This window comes from Lissotriton helveticus, chromosome 12 (assembly GCF_964261635.1).
Source record: "Lissotriton helveticus chromosome 12, aLisHel1.1, whole genome shotgun sequence".
Classification (NCBI taxonomy): Eukaryota; Metazoa; Chordata; class Amphibia; order Caudata; family Salamandridae; genus Lissotriton; species Lissotriton helveticus.
Window position 1 is genome coordinate 106,801,443 of NC_136073.1, and position 24,553 is coordinate 106,825,995.

General features: G+C 45.0%; 1 protein-coding gene across 1 annotated transcript in view; it reads left to right on the plus strand.

Annotated features, from left to right (window-relative positions):
* Positions 1–24,553, plus strand: part of GUCY2D (guanylate cyclase 2D, retinal) — a 345,795-nt gene that overhangs the window by 284,221 nt on the left and 37,021 nt on the right. The window contains exon 15 of the mRNA XM_078668830.1: positions 21,198–21,296. Within this exon, the coding sequence (XP_078524956.1) occupies positions 21,198–21,296 (99 nt within the window). The remainder of the gene's footprint in view (positions 1–21,197; positions 21,297–24,553) is intronic.

Below are 24,553 nucleotides of genomic sequence, written 5' to 3' on the forward strand. Positions count from 1 at the left end.
ATTAAGACGGTTCTCTATCACTACCATCTGCGAGGTTAGGCCATCCATCCGGCTCTAGAATCCAGCGATGTCTGCGTGAATGGATTTCGTTTTGGTCGTGAGAATGGATATGGATGTGTCCATACCCTCTAATCGACAACCTACTGCAGACATTTCCTGTAGTATCCATTCCATAGAAGAGTCAGATGAGGATGACATCGCAGGGTTAGAAAGATTTGCCGTTGAGGGAGTGGCACCTCATGTGTCTGAAGTAATATGGTTTTGACGTAGGGCTTCATAAAAGAGGAGTTGCTTGCAGGCTTCCCAGTTGTCTTGCCAGAAGGCATCCCCAACTTTTAGCGAAAATCCTCTGGTATGAGAGTGGATCACTTGGCAGATGTCTAAATAATAATCTGGCTCGTGTAAGGTATCCAGTGATTACTTCAAATAATGACTGGAATACACACTTCAGATGTGGAGGTTTAAAGAGAGATCACCTGTTGGAACTTCTGAGTAGAACGTAATTGGCTCCAGAAATGCGTGACAGGATAGATTATAACAAGGTATTCAATCTCAGCAACAATCTAATGGCAGTATCAACATCGCACAAGCTTGTCAGGGTTATTCACAGGAGGGCGAAACTAAGTTCTATAGCTAAGGTAAGCCACTTTTAATAGCCCCTTATGATAATACGGGATTCTATCCACAGTTGTCTCTATAGTATCACACATATGTAAAATATATGAAGAAGCTGCCACAACCTCAGTGTAAAATTCAGTTACTGCTAAAAGGCTTAGCAGTCAAACAAGGGAGGGGTGAAGCGTGAAGTGTTATGAAAAAAGGAAGGCATTCAGGTAAAATAATGCAAAAATCACTAGACCACACGGATCAATCCTCGCTTTGCAGTGTAGTAGCTTTAGAGGCAAATGAATGTTAATGTGAGAGTGCTGGTACTGGTCTATATAATTGAATTAATAATCAAGGCACCATATTCTGGTGCGCTGATAAGTTAGGCTCTGTTCTGTAGGCAGGTTCGTCATCAATCTCAGTCTGGCAAAATTACCACATATGTTCCTCAGGCTCAACAATAGTACGAGACCAGGTCGTTACATCTGAATCAAAGCATATAAAAATAAAGTCCTGTCTCAAAATGAACAGTTGTAGCCAAGCAGGGAGCTAAACTCACTTTCGACGTCACGTGCAAGTTTACCTCGATGGTTCCATTGTCACAACATGGCTGCACCTTCCGAGCGCCAGTCAGCTGCAGGCAATCATGTCAAGACACAGCAGGAAGTGTTTCGCGGCATCAGGACTGCTGCGGTTTCATCTCCAACCCTTCCGCCATCCGAAGTCTAAATTCAGGTTAATATTACGCCACTCAGCGGGTTGGCGTCACCGTCCAGGGCTCCCCACAGCGCGGAGCTCCGGAGCTAAGTGGCCAATTTCCTCCATGGCCAGACCATGCCCCATTCTTTGTTTTTTTAAGTGAATTTCTATGGTATTTTTACATTTTATTTTCTAACTGTACCCTTTGAGAGAGAGTGTGTGAATGAGTGCATGAGTGCCTCAGTGGGTATGTGAGTTTCTCAATTGGTCTGTGAGTGGGTGTGAGTGTCTGTATGGGTCTGGGCATGGCTGCATAATTGTCTCACTGGGTGCCTGAGTGGGCGCATAAGTGTCTGAGTGGGTATGTGAGTGGGGGCATGAATGTCAGAGTGGGTGCATGAGTCTCTGAGTTAGTGTTTCAGTTGCTCTGTAAGTGGGTGTGAGGGCCTGTATGGGTCTGGGAGTGGCTGCATATGTGTCTCACTGGGTGTCTGAGTGGGTGCGTGAGTGTCTGAGTGAGTGTCTGAGTGGGTCTGTGAGTAGGTGTGAGAGTGTCTGAGTGGGTTTGTGAGTGCCTCTATGAGTGTATGAGTCAGTCTGTGAGCGAGTGCTTGACTGTCTGAGTGGGTCTGTGAGTAGATACATTAGTCCCTGAGTGGGCCTTTGAGTGGGTGCGGGAGTCTCTGAGTGGGTCTGTGAATGGTTGTGTGAGTAATTGTATAGGTCTGTGAGTGTGTGTGAGAGTCTCTGAGTGTTTCTGTGAATGGCCTGAATGGCCGTGGGAGTGTCTGAGTGGGTCTGTGAGGGGGTGCATGTGTCTGAGTGGGTCTGGGAGTGGTGCATGAGTGCCTGAATGGGTCTGTGAGCGGGTGTGTGAGTGGGTGCATGAGTGTCTGAGTGAGTGTCTGAGTGTGTCTGAGAGTGGATGTGTGAGTGTCTCTGTGCGTGTGACAGTAGCTGTGTTAGTGACTCCGCCACAAAGGAACCACACCTACCCTTTCATCCAACAGGAGTCCACAGTTTTGCACAAAATATCTACCCAAGTGGAGTTCTTTCTAATGGTTAATTACTAAGTGCTTCCTCCTTGGGTAAATGACCAGTACGTATTCTACACTACAGCTGTGTAATGGAGCTCAAGGAAATGTCACCAGTGACCTTGTGTGTGTTTTGGCAATATGATTGTTCCTGGTGCATCTTTATCCAGAAATATGTTATAACCTGAATCCTCCTATAGAGAAGACAACAAGACTACACAGACATAAATCTCTACCAAAAAAGGGTCCTTCCTATTAACTTTATGAAATAAGTCCTTCTTTGTTTGGTGGAGATGTCCTCAAATTCCTCTGCATCAAGAACTCCTTACCAAAATCGGCAGGTAACGCGCTGGGGAGGCCGCTTGTTCAGCTGTCCATCATCCTGGCAAAGGGCAGGAATTCCTTTGGATACCACTTAGGTAGGCGAGGCCAAATAGAGACGCATCCAAGTGATTTCCACATTTACAGACTCCTAGCAATTTAAAGGGAGAACCATGGAGTCTGCTCTCATCAGGACGGGACAACAAAGAACCCCTTTGTCACAGTCACATACAAATTGCGGTCCAATAGATCAAAGATGCAGTCACCTCCACAAAGGGTTTCAGATTGTTTTTCAATATGGAGCTGCCGAGAAAACACACTTGATTTGCCTTTGCCAAGCCCAGAAATTAGGATCATATGTCCTTTACAGAACTAGAGTTTCAGCAGGAGCACCTTCTATGTTTATATTTTGAAGTGCTTCCTGTTGAGGTTTAATTTCTGTGAAATGAGCATCAGGGCTAGAATGCCCCATAGGAGACCATCCTCTGGGGCCCGGCCACAACTTAATGGGGGCTGCTCGGCCCCCCTCCCAAGGCTAATTTTGGCACCGGGGACCCAGTCCCCCGGGGCCCAGCCACATTCCAGTGTTAAGTTAGTTGGGAAGAGGTGCCACGGGGGCCCCCTCCCTGGGCTGATTTCGGCCCCTGGGAACCCAGGGCCCGGTCTTAATTAAATGGCGGTCCATCCCTCTCTGGCCCATATTTTGAACCCGGGTACCGCTTCCTCCGGGGATAGCCTTTACTGAATGGGGATGGGGGCTGCGTGGTCCTCCTCCCTGGGCCAGTTTCAGCCCTGGGGACTCCATCCCCTGGGACCCAGCCAGGTGTCCCTTTGTGCCCTGGTCACACCCAGGGCACCCAGTGTGCATGATGGGGACTGCAGGGGGACCTCAAGGCCCTCGCGGTCCCAGTCCGTTCCCCGCCTCCTGCAGGAGCCGGCATTGCTCTTGCATGCAGGGAGCTGCTGGAAATGCAGCTCCCTACATGTGAGAGCAATTGTTTCATCTCTGCCTGCCCACATATCTACAGGCAGGAATAGAGATGAAACCTTCGCTTTCAGCAAGTGGAAGCATTTTGACAGCTCCTGCATGCTTGAAGTGGACTGTTTGCTTTTGCGTGGCGGGAGCTATCAGCTCTTGCCAAGCAAAAGCAAACAGCTAGTATCCCGGGGGTGATGCGTGCTACAATAGGTTCTGTTGGGTTTTCACAATTGCTTTGTAACTATAATAATTCATATTCAATCTCATTAGACAAAATGAATTAAAGATACACCACACAGTATACTAATACCAACATTTATATATTATATGAATATATTATCTTACATAAGGCTGCTACACAATCAAATTCATAACAAAAAATATTGAGAAAACGTTTAAGACAAACAAAAATTGCGACATAAGTAGTGACAGACATGTGGAACACGAATCACATTTCATAACAATATAAAGAACTTCACAAAATTCATGGTGCTCCTTCTTTTTAGATTTCAGTGTACTCCCACCCTAAATTAGTTTCACAATAGTTTAGATAGGGGAGTTACTCAAGATGTGAAATGGCTGAACATCGACATTTCATCCCTGGATGTATGTGCTATTGCAAAGACATCACAGAGGGTCTTCTTCAGGACTGGCGGAAAAACATATAGACAGCCAATGAAGGTTGTGAACTCATCCAGTTCTTGGATAGAGCCCGAATGCAATGTTCAGGTAAGGTCCTTAGTCATGCGAGTAATGTGCTTGTTCTCCGTGTGCGATTCCATCTGGATGAATGATTCCAGTACGGACGGCCTGAAGATATTTCAGAAAATGGCAGTCACAATGCTAAATGAATCGGCATGGACGTGACCCTCTCGCGGTCTGATGTTCTGTGAATATGAACCGTATGACAGAGCAGGAGCCGGCCTTGGGGGATGGCAGTCCCCAGGGCCATTAATGGCTCCAGGAGTGGGCCTGCATGGACCTTGCCCACCCAGAGATTTCTTGAAAAACAAGCATGAGAGACTGCGCTTGTTTTTTTTTTATTCACACCAATATTTGTGAAAATTCACAAATTTCAGCGTGAATTTTTATTTAAATGCGTTTTTGCCCTGGTGTGGTCCCTCTGGGAACTCAGCACCAGAGCTAGAGCATATGGGTATTCGTATCCTGACCCCTTTCATTTTTTTCTGCCTCAGCCTAGTACTAAGATGGCTTCCAGTACTTCCTGGTTGAAGTGTTGGCATCCAATCAGAGCTCTGCAGATGTCTGCACAAGCTTGTTATTATTCGTGAAGTAGTCGCGACTACAGATATACAAATTTGGATTTTCTTTATTATCTCACAAACTACGGAACGGATTTACACCAAAAAACAAAAAGCACAATCTGAGGACCAAAAGCTAGCTTTCTGCCAAATTTGGTGTAATTCTGCCCAGAGGTTCTAATTGCAGGCATGTCTAAAACGTTTTCTCGGCCTCCACTTGACGGATAACCCCAAACCTTTCCATGAACAGCTAGAATCACCAGCATACCTTTTTGGAAACATTTTGTGAAGATTTGTCAAATGGCGCCAAAGATATAGGCAAGTCAAAAAACGCATTTCCTATAGAAACATGGTCCCAAGTATAACTACCTACTGACGATCAGTAAAATATATATATACCCTGATGAAGGCTAGGGCTGAAACGCATTGGCCTTGTGCGTGTCCGCACCCAAAGGTGATGTTTATAGAAAATACTAAGGATTTAATGAATCCCGGCTGGGCTGCTGTGTCCTTACCTCAATGTGAAGAGATTCCATAACGGAGGTTGAAAAATGGAGACGAATATATATATATATATATATATATATTCACTGAAAAAACCATAGGTTATAGACCATATATAGTTAGGAATTAGCATTTACAAAACCTTGAAAATTCACTGAAAAAACCATAGGTTATAGACCATATATAGTTAGGAATTAGCATTTACAAAACCTTGAAAATTCACTGAAAAAACCATAGGTTATAGACCATATATCGTTAGGAATTAGCATTTAAAAAACCTTATTTTACCCACACAAAACCATTGAAATTCCATATATAGTTAGTTGCACTAACTATATATCGCGCACCCGCAATCCACTGCTGATGATGTCACATATTACATCATTCATGACATGGTCAGTGACATCACTGATGACATCACTGATGACATCACAAATGACATCACTGATGACATGACTGATAACAACATCCAGTGATTTTTTGTTTCTGTAAAGTTTAAATATGTCTTACATATTGAAGAATGAGTGGATGTGTAAGTGTCTGGACGAAGGATTTAGTAGGTGCATGACTGACTGTATGACTGAGTGATTAAATGTGTCTCACTGAGTGCATCGGTTAGTGACTAAACTGTCTTAATTTGTGCATCATTATGTCTGTTGTTCTATAAACTGCTGCATGTGTTGATCAGTAGCTATATGAGTAACTATATGGGTTATTGATTGATTGCCCAAGTATTTGTATGGGAGACTGGGTGTGTGTGTGGCTGGCTGGGAGGTGTATGACTCTGTGCAGATCAATGTGTACTTGTATCAATGATTGTATAAGAAGGTAAGTATGTGTTAGTATATGTTTGAAAATGTAAGGTGCTCTATGTTTAACTGTATAGACAAGAAAATGGAAGTGTCATTGATTCTTTACAGGACTGACTAGGTGTGTGAGTAACTCCATGGATGAGTGGCAGACTGTGAGTGTCTGTATAGGTGTATGAGTGCATATGATAGTGTTGTAAAGATGAGTGATTGTATGTATGAATGATTGTATGGGTGAATGAGTGAAGGTGTGTGTAGACGTAGGAATCAGTGAGTGCGTATGTAGTAACTAGTATTGGTGTGTCAATGGTTTCAAAAATTATACTCTGTATTTAACACTGGGTGAAACAGAGGTTATATTAAAATGTGAGGAGATGCATTGTATTGTCACATGAATGATATCATCAGTGATGTGGTCATTGATGTCAAATGAGATATCAGTAATGTCATCAGTGATGTCATTTGAGATGTCATCAGTGATGTCATCAGTGATGTCATCAGTGATGTCACTGACCATGTCATGAATGATGTAATATGTGACATCATCAGCAGTGGATTGCGGGTGCGCGATATATAGTTAGTGCAACTAACTATATATGGAATTTCAATGGTTTTGTGTGGGTAAAATAAGGTTTTTTAAATGCTAATTCCTAACGATATATGGTCTATAACCTATGGTTTTTTCAGTGAATTTTCAAGGTTTTGTAAATGCTAATTCCTAACTATATATGGTCTATAACCTATGGTTTTTTCAGTGAATTTTCAAGGTTTTGTAAATGCTAATTCCTAACTATATATGGTCTATAACCTATGGTTTTTTCAGTGAATTTCAATGGTTTTTTAATAGCAAATATCATAAGCTGTCGAATGTCAAGTACGTGGTAAGGAAAAACATTTTCGTGTTTATGCACACTGATCTGCTTTGAATGCTGCCCCCCCCCTCATTTCTATTAGGAGTACTCTCTCTTTGCAGATAGTGAAAGGTAGTTAACGCAGGCCTTTGCCCCCGTTGTAATACGTCGTGCCTGCTTCTCTCTCCATTTGATTGATTGTTATCCAAGCATTTACTGTTTTAGAATTGGTTCTCTTTGGTTCATTCTCTATTTACAAACAAACACAGAGTCGCAATACTCTGTTTAGTCTTTGCAGATAACGAAAAATCGTGTAAAAAAACAAAAGGAATCGAGCAAAATCAGTAGGCCACTAATGGGATCTCTTTTTGACCTCGCTAAAATAGAAACATTAAGAACAACCCCTCATGACAAATACGAAACTAGTGAGATGAACTGAACTCCACACCATGATGGCTGCAATACAGCTCGGCTCCGCCACCCACCCCGCACCAAAATAACGATAAAGAGCGGCTGCCATGATTGCTCGCGGAATGGCCACGACGGAGCTACGAAATGGTGGTGCTCTCATGCTAACGCCAGCTTCAGTCTGAAACATCCAGAAACACTGTAGACTACCAATTCGATCAGTTCCGGTAGCGCCCCAATGTAACCCGGTAGAGAAGAACTAGCCCTCCCCTCTTTGACTGATGGTTCTTGTTGCCTGTCCCTTCTGTTGTCATTTAACAGAACTATTTAGCCTGCTGAAAGGGGTTGTGTTCCGACCGCTGGTTGGTGGAGACATTTTGACTATATTCTGGACCTGCGTTGTCGCGTAATGCGTCATATGACGCGCCGCGTTAGCGCATCCGGAAGTCATCCGGGGCGCGACGCGCAGCGCGTAACGTAAGCATAACAGGTCATGTGACTTGTTAATAAAACTTTTCATTGGTTCATTTTACTTTTCTTATTCTAATGATGAAAGGCTTGGTCATATGACCTAAAAATTACGCTTTTTATTACTTCCGAACATTATTTTTTCTTAAATATATGTTATAATGTTCCAGGCTAATGTACTTTCCCGGAAAATTTACAACTGTCCTGCAAGTAAAATATATTCTTTTTTCGAGAAAAAGGGCGTTTCTTCGTCCCATGACGGAGCCGTTGAGCAAAAGAGGGTCGACCTGCTGTCTTAGTCGCCGATACGCCTGAATATGAGATTCTTATCGATCACTTTATGTTGCAGGAGTAGAAAACACAACAGCCCTTGACCATTTATCTTTACTGCGTTCCTGCGTATTATACCTTTTACCCTTCATGTAATTGGTCTGCTTTATTTCACTTGCCTTTTAATGATTCTAAAACAGTGACTATTATTAAAAACTTTACCAATGTATATACTACTACCATGTTTTCTTTTAAAAACCTTTATTGTGAAAATTTCATTATACAAATACGAGCCTATAACCACGTGGGCCGGCCACGGAGCAAACTGTAATCGTATATGATGAGTAGACATTTACACTGTAGAGGAACGTAACGGGCGGGCCATTAGGTTGCAAGAACTAAGGTGTCTAACAGTTGCGGAATCGGTGGACGTACATTTTATAATTAAAATACGACAGGGCCAGTTACAATAAAATTATCTAGATATACATTTGCGGGCAAGTACCATGCGTGACGTTAATTCGAACTTTCAATAGTACAGTAATCAATAACACATCAGAACTTAATATCAATAGGGATGTCGAAATACTCAATCAATTCTCGTCCCCGCCCGCCATGTGCTTCAAAACTGCATACGTATCTCGTGATTTCAAGGTTCTGCAACCAGTACACAACAAGGAGTTACGAGTCCCATTTATTCCGGCGCCATTTTGGGCGAGGACGGGCAGGTCCAGGATATAGTCAAAATGTCTCTACCAACCATCGACTATGATGATGTTCATATGCTGTATTTATAGAGTAACACTCATCTGTCCACATGAAATTAATTTGCCACAATCTAAACATGTCATTTTAATCTTTCCAAAGTTCTTCTAAATATTTGGGACCGTTTCCCTTGCCTCTGATGCTGTCAGTGCCACTTCTTTGATGAATGTACTGGCAGGTCGGGGGTTCTCCTCCAAATCTCTCTTTTATACAGCACTATAATTAATTGGTGCCACCTCTCCATATGACGATGCATGGTATAGTTACCATAACTATATTTTTTTTTCGGTTCCTCTGGAGAGTACATCGTGGCAGATGAAGCGTATAACGTACCGGGCATTTACCTTTTTTTGCATGTAGAGGAAAGGAAAAAAAAATCGAGCGTCCGAGTTCTTAGGTGTCCCAGGGCCATTTTAGTGGACCAGGCCCAAATCCAAAGAACAGGCCGCCATTTTGAGAGTCCTGTTGCAGCCGCCTGTCGCTGTAGCATCAAGAGCGGCCAAAACTCAGCTGAATGGCAACTGAAACGGTAAAGGGGCGCCCCACTACAGCAGACGAGCCTCCACCTAGGAAGGCCCGTTCACGCCGCCTCCCCCCCCCCTTCGGGCACCCCACGCCGTTATTCGGAGCAGTATTGTAGGATGGCCACACCAGTGCAGCAACTTGCTAGACACCACCTCGGTGGTAACCGAATCTCAGCGCCTTGTGGTGTCTTCTATTCAGAAAACATTGTTGTGCTGCCTTCGACCTATTCGCCGCAAGTGCGCACGCAACTCAGCTGCATAGCTTGCTAGACACCACCTCGGTGCTAACCGAATCTCAGCGCCTTGTGTTGTCTTCTATTCCAAAAATATTGTTGCGCTGCCTTTGGCCCCATTCGCACATCGGTCCGCTACTGCCGCCATCTCACAGGCCAACGGGGCGCCCCACGCCGACTTTCAGCATTGTAGGATGGCCACACCAGTGCACCTTACTAGACACCACCTCGGTGCCATCCGGATCTTGGCATCTCAGCGCCTTGTGGTGTCTTCTATTCAGAAAATATTGTTGCGCTGCCTTTGGCCCCATTCGCACATCGGTCCGCTACTGACGCCATCTCACAGGCCAACGGGGCGCCCCACGCTGACTTTCAGCATTGTAGGATGGCCACACCAGTGCGGCAACTTACTAGACACCACCTCGGTGCCATCCGGATCTTGGCATCTCAGCGCCTAGTGGTGTCTTCTATTCGGAAAATATTGTTGCGCTGCCTTTGGCCCCATTCGCACATCGGTCCGCTACTGACACCATCTCACAGGCCAACGGGGCGCCCCACGCCGACTTTCAGCATTGTAGGATGGCCACACCAGTGCGGCAACCTAGACACTAACTCGGTGCCATCCGGATCTTGGCATCTCAGCGCCTAGTGGTGTCTTCTATTCGGAAAATATTGTTGCGCTGCCTTTGGCCCTATTCGCACATCGGTCCGCTACTGACGCCATCTCACAGGCCAACGGGGTGCCCCACGCCGACTTTCAGCATTGTAGGATGGCCACACCAGTACAGCAACTTGCTAGACATCACCTCGGTGCCATCCGGATCTTGGCATCTCAGCGCCTTCTGGTGTCTTCTAGTCAGAAAATATTGTTGCGCTGCCTTTGGCCCCATTCGCACATCGGTCCGCTACTGACACCATCTCACAGGCCAACAGGGCGCCCCACGCCGACTTTTACCATTGTAGGATAGCCACACCAGTGCCACAACTTGCTAGACACCACCTCGGTGCCATCCGGATCTTGGCGCGTTGCGCTGCCTTTGGCCCTATTCGCACATCGGTCCGCTACTGATGCCATCTCACAGGCCAACGGGGCGCCCCACGCCGACTTTCAGCATTGTAGGATGGCCACACCAGTGCTGCAACTTGCTGGACACCACCTCGGTGCCATCCGGATCTTGGCGCGTTGTGTTGCCTTCGGCCTATTCGCACATCGGTCCGCTACTGACGCCACCTCACGTGCCAACGTATTTTCTCCGCATTTTATACCCTATGCCGCATAACAGGTCATGTGACTTGTTTATAAAACTTTTCATTGGTTCATTTTACTTTTGGTTTCCTAATGATGGAAGGCTTGATCATATGACCTAAAAATAACAGTTTTCATTGGATGAAAACTTTTTTTTTTCCCAAACGATGAAAGCCCCACCTTGTTTCTGGATGTTTCACACTGAAGCTGGCGTCACCATGAAATCACCACCATCTCGTGGCTCCGTCGTGGTCATTCCGCGAGCAATCATGGCAGCCGCTCCCCACCAGAAGCCTGCAGGAGTCGGGGGCCCCCAAAACTTTTGTTGAATCCTCAAGGCGGAGGGGACGCTTTCGAGAATGGGGTCCAAGACCTAGCAGACAAGCGTCCGATTTCCAAGGTGTCCCAGGGCCATTTCAGTGGACCAGGCCCAAAAAGAAAAGAGCCTGCCGCCATTTTGAGAGTCCTGTGGCAGCCGCCTATCGCTGCACCGCAAGAGTGGGCGCAACTCAGCTGAATTGCGGCTTTTGACACAGTGGACCAAAAGCGGACGGAATGGCAACTGAAACGGTAAAGGGGCGCCCCACTACAACAGACGAGACTCCACCTGGAGAGGACCGTTCACGCCGCCTCCCCCCCCCCGGGGCGCCCCACGCCGTTATTCGGAGGGCGGCAACTTACTGGACATCACCTTGGTGCCATCGTTCTGCTGCCTTGGAAGTATTCGCACAACAGACCGCTACTGATGACCCACCCCCCGCGACGCCCCACGCCGGATACCGAAATCAGTGCGGCACCCAGGCAACATCACCTGGGTGCCGTCCAGAAATCTGGACATTGTGCTGCGTTGGGACTATTCGCACAGCCGACCGCAACTTCGTTGTTTTTCCCTAAAAATGTTTATATGTTTTTACTGTTTTTGTTTTGTTGTATATATTTATAAGTTATTAAAGTTTTATAATCTTACTACTTTGTTGGAGTGCTATATATTTTTAATGTGACACATAATTGTAAAAACTTTGATGTATAAAGAGTCATCCCTGGAATCTTCCGCTTCAGGCTCGGTCCCCTCCCCAATCACAATACAGGATGGTTTTCAGATAGTAGGAACGCGTGTGCTGTGACGGATCTCATCGAGTGTGGGCCTTGATCTACTATAACTCCTTTGAAGAGGGGTAATTCTTTACAGCTGGGGCCATAAACTACATCTGCAGGGCTAGCTGATAGCCTGGACAATCGGACACAGAGGAAGAGGAGTGTCAGAGGGTGCGGTAGTGAATAGGGCGAAAGGGAGGTGTCGGGCGGGCACAGGGTGTGATTCTCAGGGAAGAGCAGCGCAGATGGGGGGAGGTTTATTACCCATGCATAAGACAGAGAACGAGGGTGACCAGTGCCTGGGGGAGATGCTTGCGAGGGTGGGGAGCCATGCTAAGGATCGACAGCGTGCAGAGAGTGGGTCTGGTCAAGGCATCTAAAATGACTGCCGTGCACGACAAAAGTGTGGCATTTGAAAAAAGGCAAGATGGCGCAGACAATGTTTTTCAACACTTCCTGATTTCCTTCGAATCCAACGTTAACAGACGTTGGGGCATATTACCAAAGTTAAGCGATATTTATCCCTAACGATGCTTAGCAACGAATTTTTTACCGCTAAGCATCGTCAGAAATTATCGCAGATAAACCTTGCTATTATCAAGGTTTATCGCAAATGCCATAAAAAACGACCGCAATGCATTAATATCGCTGAAAACTCAGCGATATTCATGCATTACCGAGCTAATGCTCTTAGCCATGTTATCCACCTCCCATTGGATAACATGGCTAAGAACTGCTCAGGGCAGGTGGTAGCTTTTGGAGATATTCGCGCTTAGCGCGAATATCTCCAAAAGTTGGTAATAGGAGATAGCGATGTTAGCGACTGTTTCTAGTCGCTAACATCTTGGCATGCCCACTTTGCATGTCATTAGTGATAAATATCACTGACATGCAAAGTGGGGCCCAAGATGGTCGCTATCTCCTACTAGCGGTCGCTAACTGGTGTTAGCAACAGCTAGGTAATACAGAGATAATTTTATCTCCGCGAAGCGGAGCGCTGTTACAGATATATATCTTTTTTTGAACGTTAATTTCTCAAAATCCACTGAAGCACATATATTGAGACCTAGCAAAGGCACATCGAGCTACCAGTCCCTACAATTTTGCCAAGTTTCGTGCAAATCCATTCAGCCGTTCGATTATTATTCTTTTTTTTTTTGCCCCGCGGGGCCCTTTTAAAACCTCCACATCAAACCTAAGGGGTCAGGGAGGATCTACTATGCCCCCTTATGGTCATTTGCCCCTTCGCTTTGGCCTCCTCTTGTCTCTCGATCCTACCGAGAGACAAGATGGCGGCCGCTACGGACTGTTTGGAATGTTTACAGACGCTGGAGAACCAATCAGCTTCGCAAAGCTCCGTTACGCGAAAAGTACGCGAAGCGGAGCGCTGTTACAGATATATATTTTTTTTGAACGTTAATTTCTCAAAATCCACTGGAGCACATATATTGAGACCTAGCAAAGGCACATCGGGCTACCAGTCCCTACAATTTTGCCAAGTTTCGTGCAAATCCATTCAGCCGTTCGATTATTATTATTTTTATTTTTTTTGCCCCGCGGGGCCCTTTTAAAACCTCCACATCAAACCTAGAGGGTCAGGGAGGATCTACTATGCCCCCTTATGGTCATTTGCCCCTTCGCTTTGGCCTCCTCTTGTCTCTCGATCCTACTGAGAGACAAGATGGCGGCCGCTACGGACTGTTTGGAATGTTTACAGACGCCGGAGAACCAATCAGCTTCGCTTCACAAAGCTCCGTAACGCGTAAAGTCCGCGAACCGGAGCGCTGCCTGGTCCGCTGTTACAGATATGTATCTTTTTTTGAACGTTAATTTCTCAAAATCCACTGGAGCACATATATTGAGACCTAGCAAAGCCACATCGGGCTACCAGTCCCTACAATTTTGCCAAGTTTCGTGCAAATCCATTCAGCCGTTCGGGCTAAAAGTGAGGCCAACCGCCCTATGGAAAACTCAATGTTAAAAACACGTTTTGGGACCCCCCTTTTTTCTCGGCCCCCCCTTGACGAACCCCCCCAAATTTTCAGGGGCTGCTCAGAAACAAAATGTTCCATTTTCCTGAAAATTTCAGCCAATTCCGTCCACAAACGCCAAAGTTATTAGACATAGAATTTTCAAAAATCCCATAGGGAAAAAATCCTAACTATATATACCTACTGGCGACCGCCAGTAGGTAATATATATATATATATATATATATATATATATATATATATATATATATATATATATATATATATATATATATATTACCTACTGGCGATAGCCAGTAGGTATATATAGTTAGGATTTTTTCCCTATGGGATTTTTGAAAATTCTATGTCGAATAACTTTGGCGTTTGAGGACAGAATTGGCTGAAATGTTCAGGAAAATGGAACATTTTGTTTCTGAGCAGCCCCTGAAAATTTGGGGGGGTTTCGTCAAGGGGGGGCCGAGAAAAAAGGGGGGTCCCAAAACGTGCTTTTCCCATGCAATTTTCCATAGGGCGGTTGGCTAGGGCGGTTGGCCTCACTTTTAGCCGGAACGGCTGAATGGATTTACACCAAACTTGGCAAAATTTTAGGGACTGGTAGCCCGATGTGCCTTTGCTATGTCTCAAGATATAGGCTCCAGTGGTTTTTACGAAAATTAACTTTGAAAAACATATATTGGGCTACATTGGGCTATATATATGTTGGAGCCCAAATGTAGCCCAATGTAGCCCAATGTAGCCCAATGTAGCCCAAAGATGGCCACCAGAGACAAAAAAAACAAATGTAGCCCAAATATCAGCCAGATGTAGCCCAACTATAGCCCAATGACAGAATGTCCCAGAGTGTTCTAAAGAACAACTAGAGTGCTAACAGTCCTACTTATTACAAAGGTATGGCACACATGAAGCCATCTTGATTGGAATAAAGTGGTAACTCTTAAAACATTTAATTTAAAAAGGAACAAAATGAGGGGGTTCATTTTGCCATAGAAAGTATGATTAGCGAATATATGACGAAATCCCGCATACCATCAGTCCGCAAAAAAAATCCTGCATGTACTATTAGGCCGCAAATTAAAATAACGAAAACTTTTAGAACGAATATGCCTTTAGCATACACTAAACAACTAAACTACCCTAAACCCTAAAACACTACTCCCAGCATGACCCTACACTACACAAACAGTACAACACTACCCTAAACCCTAAAACACTACCCCCAGCATGACCCTACACTACACAAACACTACAACACTACCCTAAACCCTAAAACACTACCCCCAGCATGACCCTACACTACGCAAACACTACAACACTACCCAAAACCCTAAAACACTACACCCCAGCATGACCCTACACTACGCAAACACTACAACACTACCCTAAACCCTAAAACACTACCCCCAGCATGACCCTACACTACACAAACACTACAACACAACCCTAAACCCTAAAACACTACCCCCAGCATGACCCTACACTACACAAACACTACAACACTACCCTAAACCCTAAAACACTACCCCTAGCATGACCCTACACTACACAAACACTACAACACAACCCTAAACCCTAAAACACTACACCCCAGCATGACCCTACACTACGCAAACACTACAACACTACCCTAAACCCTAAAACACTACCCCCAGCATGACCCTACACTACGCAAACACTACAACACTACGCAAAACCCTAAAACACTACACCCCAGCATGACCCTACACTACGCAAACCCTACAACACTACCCTAAACCCTAAAACACTACCCCCAGCATGACCCTACACTACGCAAACACTACAACACCACCCTAAACCCTAAAACACTACCCCCAGCATGACCCTACACTACGCAAACACTACAACACCACCCTAAACCCTAAAACACTACCCCCAGCATGACCCTACACTACGCAAACACTACAACACTACCCTAAACCCTAAAACACAACCCCCAGCATGACCCTACACTACGCAAACACTACAACACTACCCTAAACCCTAAAACACTACCCCCAGCATGACCCTACACTACGCAAACACTACAACACTACCCTAAACCCTAAAACACTACCCCCAGCATGACCCTACACTACGCAAACACTACAACACTACCCTAAACCCTAAAACACTACACCCCAGCATGACCCTACACTACGCAAACACTACAACACTACCCTAAACCCTAAAACACTACCCCCCAGCATGACCCTACACTAGGCAAACACTACAACACTACCCTAAACCCTAAAACACTACCCCCAGCATGACCCTACACTACGCAAACACTACAACACTACCCAAAACCCTAAATCACTACTCCAGCATGACCCTACACTACGCAAACACTACAACACTACCCTACACCCTAAAACACTACCCCCAGCATGACCCTACACTACGCAAACACTACAACACTACCCTAAACCCTAAAACACTAGCCCCAGCATGACCCTACACTACGCAAACACTACAACACAACCCTAAACCCTAAAACACTACCCCCAGCATGACCCTACACTAAACAACCACCACAACTCTACACTACACTAACACAACACTACACTACACAACACTACACTACACAATCACTAACCCACGAAAAAATTAACACAAACCCACTTACCTCTCTCGTCATCGTGGTTTTCACAACGCAAATGCATTTACCATACATGCCTTTAAAACGTAATTCTTTGTAAAGGCATGCGCGATAAATGCACATGCGTTTTTAAAAAATGCGGGATAATGGTATGCGAGGTCAATGACCTTGCGGGATAATGGTATGCGGACTGAAAGTCTGCGGGATAAAAAATGCGGGAAAATGGCTGCAAACCATGATTAGCAGCAGACTTCCCTGGTGAGCACTAGCTTTACTACAGTGATCTAATGAGCAACTAGAGTGCTAACATTCAGAATTTATGGCAAATGTGTGACACATCTGAATGCCTTCTTGATAGAATTAAAGTAAACAAGCATTGAAAATGCAATAGATCTCGCCCTTGTTTAAGTTAAAGCCATTCTGTTTGTAATGAGGTGGCTTTTTAGCTTTGCTTTTATTAGTGTTTTTAAAACTTTCATGTAAATAACATGCATATGTATGCATATATGTATATGTATGCATGCATTTATATTTATATAGATATGCAGATTATATATGTTTATATATGTATATTACCTACTGGCGATAGCCAGTGGGTATATATAGTTAGGATTTTTTCTCTATGGGATTTCTGAAAATTCTATGTCTAATAACTTTGGCGTTTGTGGACGGAATTGGCTGAAATTCTCAGGAAAATGGCACATTTTGTTTCTGAGCAGCCCCTGAAAATTTGGGGGGGTTTCGTCAAGGGGGGGCCGAGAAAAAAGGGGGGTCCCAAAACGCGTTTTTCACATTCATTTTTCCATAGGGCGGTTGGACTCACTTTTAGCTCGAACGGCTGAATAGATTTACATGAAACTTGGCAAAATTGTAGATATGGTTTGCCCGACGTGCCTTTGCTATGTCTCAATATATGTTCTCCAGTGGATTTTGAGAAATTAACGTTTAAAAAAATATATATATCTGTGACAGCGCTCCGGTTAGCGCCCCGGTTCGCGTACCTGACGCGTAAGGGAACTTCGCGAAGCGAAGCTGATTGGCTCTCCGGTGTCTGTCAACATTCTAAACAGTCCGGAGCGGCCGCCATCTTGTCTCTCGGTAGGATCGAGAGACAAGATGTGGTGAAAAACGAAAGGGGAAATGAAGGAAAGGGGGCAAGGTAGACCCCTCCTGACCCCCTAGGATTGATGAGGGGGATATTAAAGTCCCCCGCGATTTTTCGCGGTAGAGGCGCTTCCCGGTATGCGAACCGGGCAGCTAACCGGCAGCGTAACGGGAGTCCGCCATCTTGTGTTTTTGGAGCATCCGGTTCGCGTACCGGGTAGCGTCCCGGTAAGCGTAACAAGGGGAAGAAAACCAAGATAAACAGTAAAAAAAAAAAATGAAGGTAATAGATTTCCAGCAAACTTGGCAAAATTGTAGGGACTGTTTGTTTGATGTGCCTTTGCAAGGCCTCAAGATATGTGCACGTGTGGATTTTGTCTAATTAAGGTTAAAAAAAATATATATATCTGTAAGCGTGCTCCGGCACGCTTACGTTACGGGTTTTGTTTGCGCTGCAGAGCCGATACGTCACGGTTATGCGACGCGTCATGAGGCGTCTCACGTGGCTACGTGATACGTCACGTAATAAAGAATATATTTTACAGCTATAGATATTAGCTTTTAAAAAACCAATGAAATTCACTGAAAAAACCATAGGTTATAGACCATATATAGTTAGGAATTTGCATTTACAAAACCTTGAAAATTCACTGAAAAAACCATAGGTTAGAGACCATATATAGTTAGCTGGACATTTTATTGACATAAAACCAATGAAATTCCATATATAGTTAGTTGCACTAACTATATATCGCGCACCCACAATCCACTGCTGATGATGTCACATATTACATCATTCATGACATGGTCAGTGACATCACTGATGACATCACTGATGACATCTCAAATGACATCACTGATGACATCACTGATGACATCTCAAATGACATCACTGATGACATCATGACACACCAATACCAGTTACTACATACGCACTCACTGATTCCTACGCCTACACACACATTCACTCATTCACCCATACAATCACTCATACATACAGTCACTCATTATTACAACACTATCATATGCACTCATACACCTATGCAGACACTCACACACTGCCACTCATCCATGGAGTTACTCACACACCTAGTCAGTCCTGTAAAGAATCAATCACACTTCCATTTCCTCATCTATACAGTTAAACACAGAACACCATACTTCAGTGACATCACTGATGACATTACTGATGACATCTCAAATGACATCACTGATGACATCTCAAATGACATCACTGATGACATCATGACACACCAATACCAGTTACTACATACGCACTCACTGATTCCTACGTCTACACACACATTCACTCATTCACCCATACAATCACTCATACATACAGTCACTCATTATTACAACACTATCATATGCACTCATACACCTAGTCAGTCCTGTGAAGAATCAATCACACTTCGATTTCCTCATCTATACAGTTAAACACAGAACACCATACTTTTTCACACATATACTAACACATACTTACTCTCTTATACAATCACTGATACAAGTACACATTGATATGCACAGAGTCACACACCTCCCAGCCAGCCACACACACACTCAGTCTTCCATACATCCACTCATTCTTCAATATGTAAAACATATTTAAACTTTACAAAAACACACAGACACTAGATGATGTCATCAGTGATGTCATTTGAGATGTCATCAGTGATGTCATCAGTGATGTCATTTGAGATGTCATCAGTGATGTCATCAGTGATGTCACTGACCATGTCATGAATGATGTAATATGTGACATCATCAGCAGTGGATTGCGGGTGCGCGATATATAGTTAGTGCAACTAACTATATATGGAATTTCATTGGTTTTATGTCAATAAAATGTCCAGCTAACTATATATGGTCTCTAACCTATGGTTTTTTCAGTGAATTTTCAAGGTTTTGTAAATGCAAATTCCTAACTATATATGGTCTATAACCTATGGTTTTTTCAGTGAATATATATATATATATATATATATATCAAACCACACAGTTTGCCTGCAAAGGAACGGCCACACAACAGGTAGGTAAAGCTGATTTTCTTTATTGTAGGCTGTCGAATGAAGACAAATGTTGAGGCTTCACGAGTCTTTGGAGTCCTGCCCAACGCGTTTCATGCTCCCGCACTTAGTCATGGGCTGTAGGCTCACAAACAATGGGACGGCAACAGTTTTCTGAGCACCATAATTATAACAAAGTTCCCGCCCTGATGGGCGTAGCCACTCGCATGGCATTGTGGTACTTGTGGTGCCTGTGTGTTACCCCAGTGGGTTGTCAGCCTTCCCAATGTTCCAATATTAAAAATAACTCCCAAGTGGGTTGTGGCGCATCACTTCGTCCTCATAACGACACTTTTCAGCCCCAATAAACAGCTCCTGTTCCTCACGCAGCAGCGTCGGGTGGCGCTGCTGCCGGACTGTAACAAAACAGCGGGGCTCCTATATATATATAGATATATATATTACTGCATGCACATGCATGGACTGACATGGGTTGGGTGAATCCGCTTCTTCCATTAGCAATCTTGCAAAGCGAGTCACAGAATATTGCCTGAATCCTTGTGCATAGTCAGTGTGAAAGGAGCGTAGTACTCATGCAAAGTTGGTGTGCCTGAGGACTCCTAATTTTAGTCAATTGTTTTGCATATTACATGTGTTTGACAAAACTATGTTGGCTTTGACTTTAGTTTTGTTCAGAAGATCTTCAAAGCATCAGATAGCAAGCTTGTTTGCAAGCCCCAGGTGCCCATTAAGTTATACTGCAAGTGCTGAAAATAATAGGTGTTATGATTATCCAATACAGTGGTGCCTTTTCTATGGACCTCAGAAGGATAAGTAGCAGAGGTATGCCCTACCAGGATCTCTGTGTAGACCTGTAGGGTCCACACATATCTCTGCCGCAAGTGAACAGCACATTGTACTCACTAATTCATTGCCTTTCCATTCCATTTGCAAACTTTCATTATAAGAGTCTTGCTCAAATTAACAAAGTTGTTGACTATGTGTTAGTTTAGCAAATATTCTCCTATTGTTCATGATATAGTGTGATTTTAAGGTGGGCATGAGCAGCAGCTGAATCCACGAAGAGTTCACCTCTAATACCATCAATCACAACCTTTTTTTTCTACTCCTGTCTCTCCAGCTCTACCTTCTGTTGTGTCTGTCATTTTCTCCTGCTCACTGTCCTCTTCTCTACTTTCTTGAGTCTCAGCCTGGCCCCTGTCTAGCGAGGGGTTACATGAGCTGTTCAAGTGGCTGATCCAGTGAAAGCAGATGGAAGAAATGCTTTTGTGATAGCATGGTCTCTTAGACTGCAGAGGAGGCCTTTGGCTGGTTAAAAGGGGGATACTATGACAATGAAGCCTTCAAAATGCGGGTGCACTAGGAGTCCTTCTAATCTTCGCTTCTCTTTGTTCATTGGTAGGGCCCTGCGTAGCAGGCGTGGTGGGGCTCACGATGCCTCGATACTGCCTCTTTGGGGACACGGTGAACACTGCCTCCCGCATGGAATCTACAGGCCTGCGTAAGTCACGTCTTTTTCCTTTTCTTCGTTTTCTAGAGCTTGTAACCACTCTTATGTTGGAATTGTAAAGTATCTAATAGTTGACAGATTTCAAGACCCATGTGTTTTAAATCCTGTATAGTAGCACTGTGGCCAATACATTTCTTACCTTGTGATGAGTTTCATGACGTGTTAGCCTGTCTCATTGATGGTTTCATAACAAGGCATGTTTTCATGGGATAAGTAAATAGGGATAATTCACCAATTGCTATAATCCTGCGATGGGCTTCTTGAGTATGTGATCATGGGGTGTTGTCAGGCTATCAGACTCATCACAGGAGAGTTTTATGCTTTTGCTGCACTTGTGGGACTCTCCTTGGGCATTAATCCATTGAGTCTGCTGGAGCCATGTGTGTGCTGGTCTTATATACAGTAGGATCCCCTTTGGCTTTAATCTGCTTAACCTCCTGATGGAAAACCATAGGCTTGATGGACTCAATACAGTGATATCCTGCTTTGGGTTTGGTATGTGTTACTTAGTAATTGAACATATGGTCTTCTTGGCTGAATAGAGTGCGATTTATTATCCATTTTTAGGTCTCGGAACTGCGAACAGATTGCGAAGCAATCTGTCGTTCCGAGACTCTATTGTAATCATTCTCGGTTTCAAGGAGTCAAGGGAGACAGACAATTGCGGTGCACGCGCAACCTTGGAACTGGGACCAGGTCGCGCGCCTCCTGTCTCCCATGGCTCCTTGGAAGCAGACTCACACGCACACACACACACACACACACACACACACACACACACACATACAGCCCCCCCGCCGCGCATACACACATACAGGCCCCCCCCGCCGCGCATACACACACAGAACCCCCCCTTACACACACAAATCTCCTACCTCGTCTCGGCTTGTCATCGCGCTCCCTTGCCCCCGCTCCTCTGGTGCGCGCGCACCACTGGTTTCTATTCCCGCGTCGGCCGGTTTCGATTCCGTGCTCGTGCTTGTTGTCCTCTTGTCTTGGTCTGTCTGTTTACTATACTGTATTGGGATTTCAGTGCCGGTTTTTAGGTCTCCCCTAGCGACGCAGTGAAGCTGCTCGCTAGCGAGATCTATTATCGGCGAATTGCTTTGCGATGCGGGACAGGATAGGTGCACGCGCTTGTAGACATCATCTGTAAACGCGTACGGCGGCGTTAGCTGAAGTGGCAGGACAGGACATGTGCACGCTCACAGCGTCTCTTTCAGACAGCCGATGTGCACCCGCAGCATCTCTTCTCCGGCGATCTCAGCACTTCTGCGCTCTCCCCTATGCTTTCACTTTCGTGAGCGAGGCTCGCCTCTCTGCTGTTAAGGCGTCACCCGTGCTTGCTGCCTCCTCAGCACAGCCTGCTCCTGTGCCTTCCTCTACAGAGCTGCTGAGATGCAGCACGCGCTCCTTGCCTCCTCACTCGATCCGGGGAGCCTAAGCCCACGTGCACTGAGCTTCATCGCTGGGCAACGGACCCCCAGCCTCGAGTCGCTGTGAACCATCCCGGCGCGCCCTGCTGACGAGCCCTGTGATGGAGGAGGCTGACGTGCTTTGGGAGCGGCTCAGGCCACCACAGTAAGTGCTACTCTGGCTTTTGCTTTCCCTCCCGTCTTTTCTGTTGCCGTCATGTGTTGACATCCAGTTCTCACCCTTCTTCCGATGTCCGTATTGCAAATACTTGTTTTTAATTGCCGCTGGTACTGTTTGTTTGTGACATGCATGTGCTTCTTCTGACTCTGTCTTCCTCGGCGAGTTACTGTTGCCCCCCCCCCCACAGTGGCTCCCGCTCTGTTGCTTGTAAGCAGTTGCAGTTTGCACAATGGTTCTGACCGCTCACCCCCACCCCCATCCCGACACTCCATCCCCTTCCTCTCACCTCACTCCCGCACAGTTTGCGCGTGTACTGCTGGCAAGACCGCTGAGAAAACATCATGTGTGCACTTTAACTTTTACTATGGTGGCTGCACGCCAGACATCTGCAAACTGCTCTGACGTGATCCCCTCTGCCAGCGTGCCGCTCATTAGGCTGATTTTCACATACAAGTTTCTAGTATCAGCTGTCTCTAAGGGCAATTAGGAATGGGTGGATCCGTGTGCCAAACAAGTGTTTTTTAAAGCAGCGCAACACGATTCACAAATAACAATGGCAGCAGCGTCGGCTCCTTCATCTATGCGAAGGTGAGCAGGGCTCCCGCCCCACATCCGGCATTTGTGTACTTTTTGTCTTCTAAAGACATTCTCTACCCGCTTTACCGCCAAGTAGCAAGCTGTGCTTTCTGGGACTCGATCCTGAGGTTTGATTTTTGTTTGTGTCTTACAGTCTGCACTGTGCAGCAAACGTAATGTCTTCCTCGTATTTTATTCCCTTTTAAATGGCTCCCATACAAAAAGAGCGTGTATAGTTTTAAATCTGGTGTTGTTTTCTGAGCGTGTGAGTCTTTTCAGCATTCCAAGTATTTAAAGATGTAGACTCGACCTCTGTTCCCATTTCCCACATTCCATTCTAACTTAATGTGATTTACACGATGTCCACCCCATGCTTGTTTCCCATGTTGTTTCTTAAAGTGCGTCTGGGCCCTCTTCTGTTTTTTTCTAACATTTCCTCACGTTTAGTTCTCCCCTAGTTACACGGATTAGGACTACTTGTTACATCCTTGGTGCAATGTTTTCACTTATTAAAATATTCCCACCCCTTTTTTCTCATTGGAGTTCATTTTTAAAAATGAAGACAACATTTCCGTCTTTTGATTTATATTGTAGCGCTTAGTGAAGCGCTAGGTATTGCCTTATGTGAGCCCTCACCGTAGATGTCATAAGTCTCTAGCCCATGTAAAAAAATGTAACCCTTCAAAGCCAAAAAGGATCCATGCCTCGCACAGCTCCTGTGCTGTAGCACTTAGGAACTCCTCAGCATGCTTCAGCTGATCTTTGTAGCTCCCTGATGTCCACAGCGAGCTGTGTTCATAGATATTATTATAGGTGAGTTGGGGTTCCAAGGGGTTTGTTTGTGTGCTGATCCTTTTATATAGAAAACACTACTCAAGTGTGAGTGTTAACACCTGGAGGCTGCATCCCAAAATCTTAGTCGCTATTGAAGTTTCCAGCCAGGAGCAAGCTTACTGTAGACGAGATCCTTAAAATTGACTGCCTTTCTACTGACAAGTGGCTTTGTATTTGCCCTCAACCATCTGCTGCATAACCAGCAGCTTTTCAAGTAAACAAGGGTTTTTGCTCTCACTAAC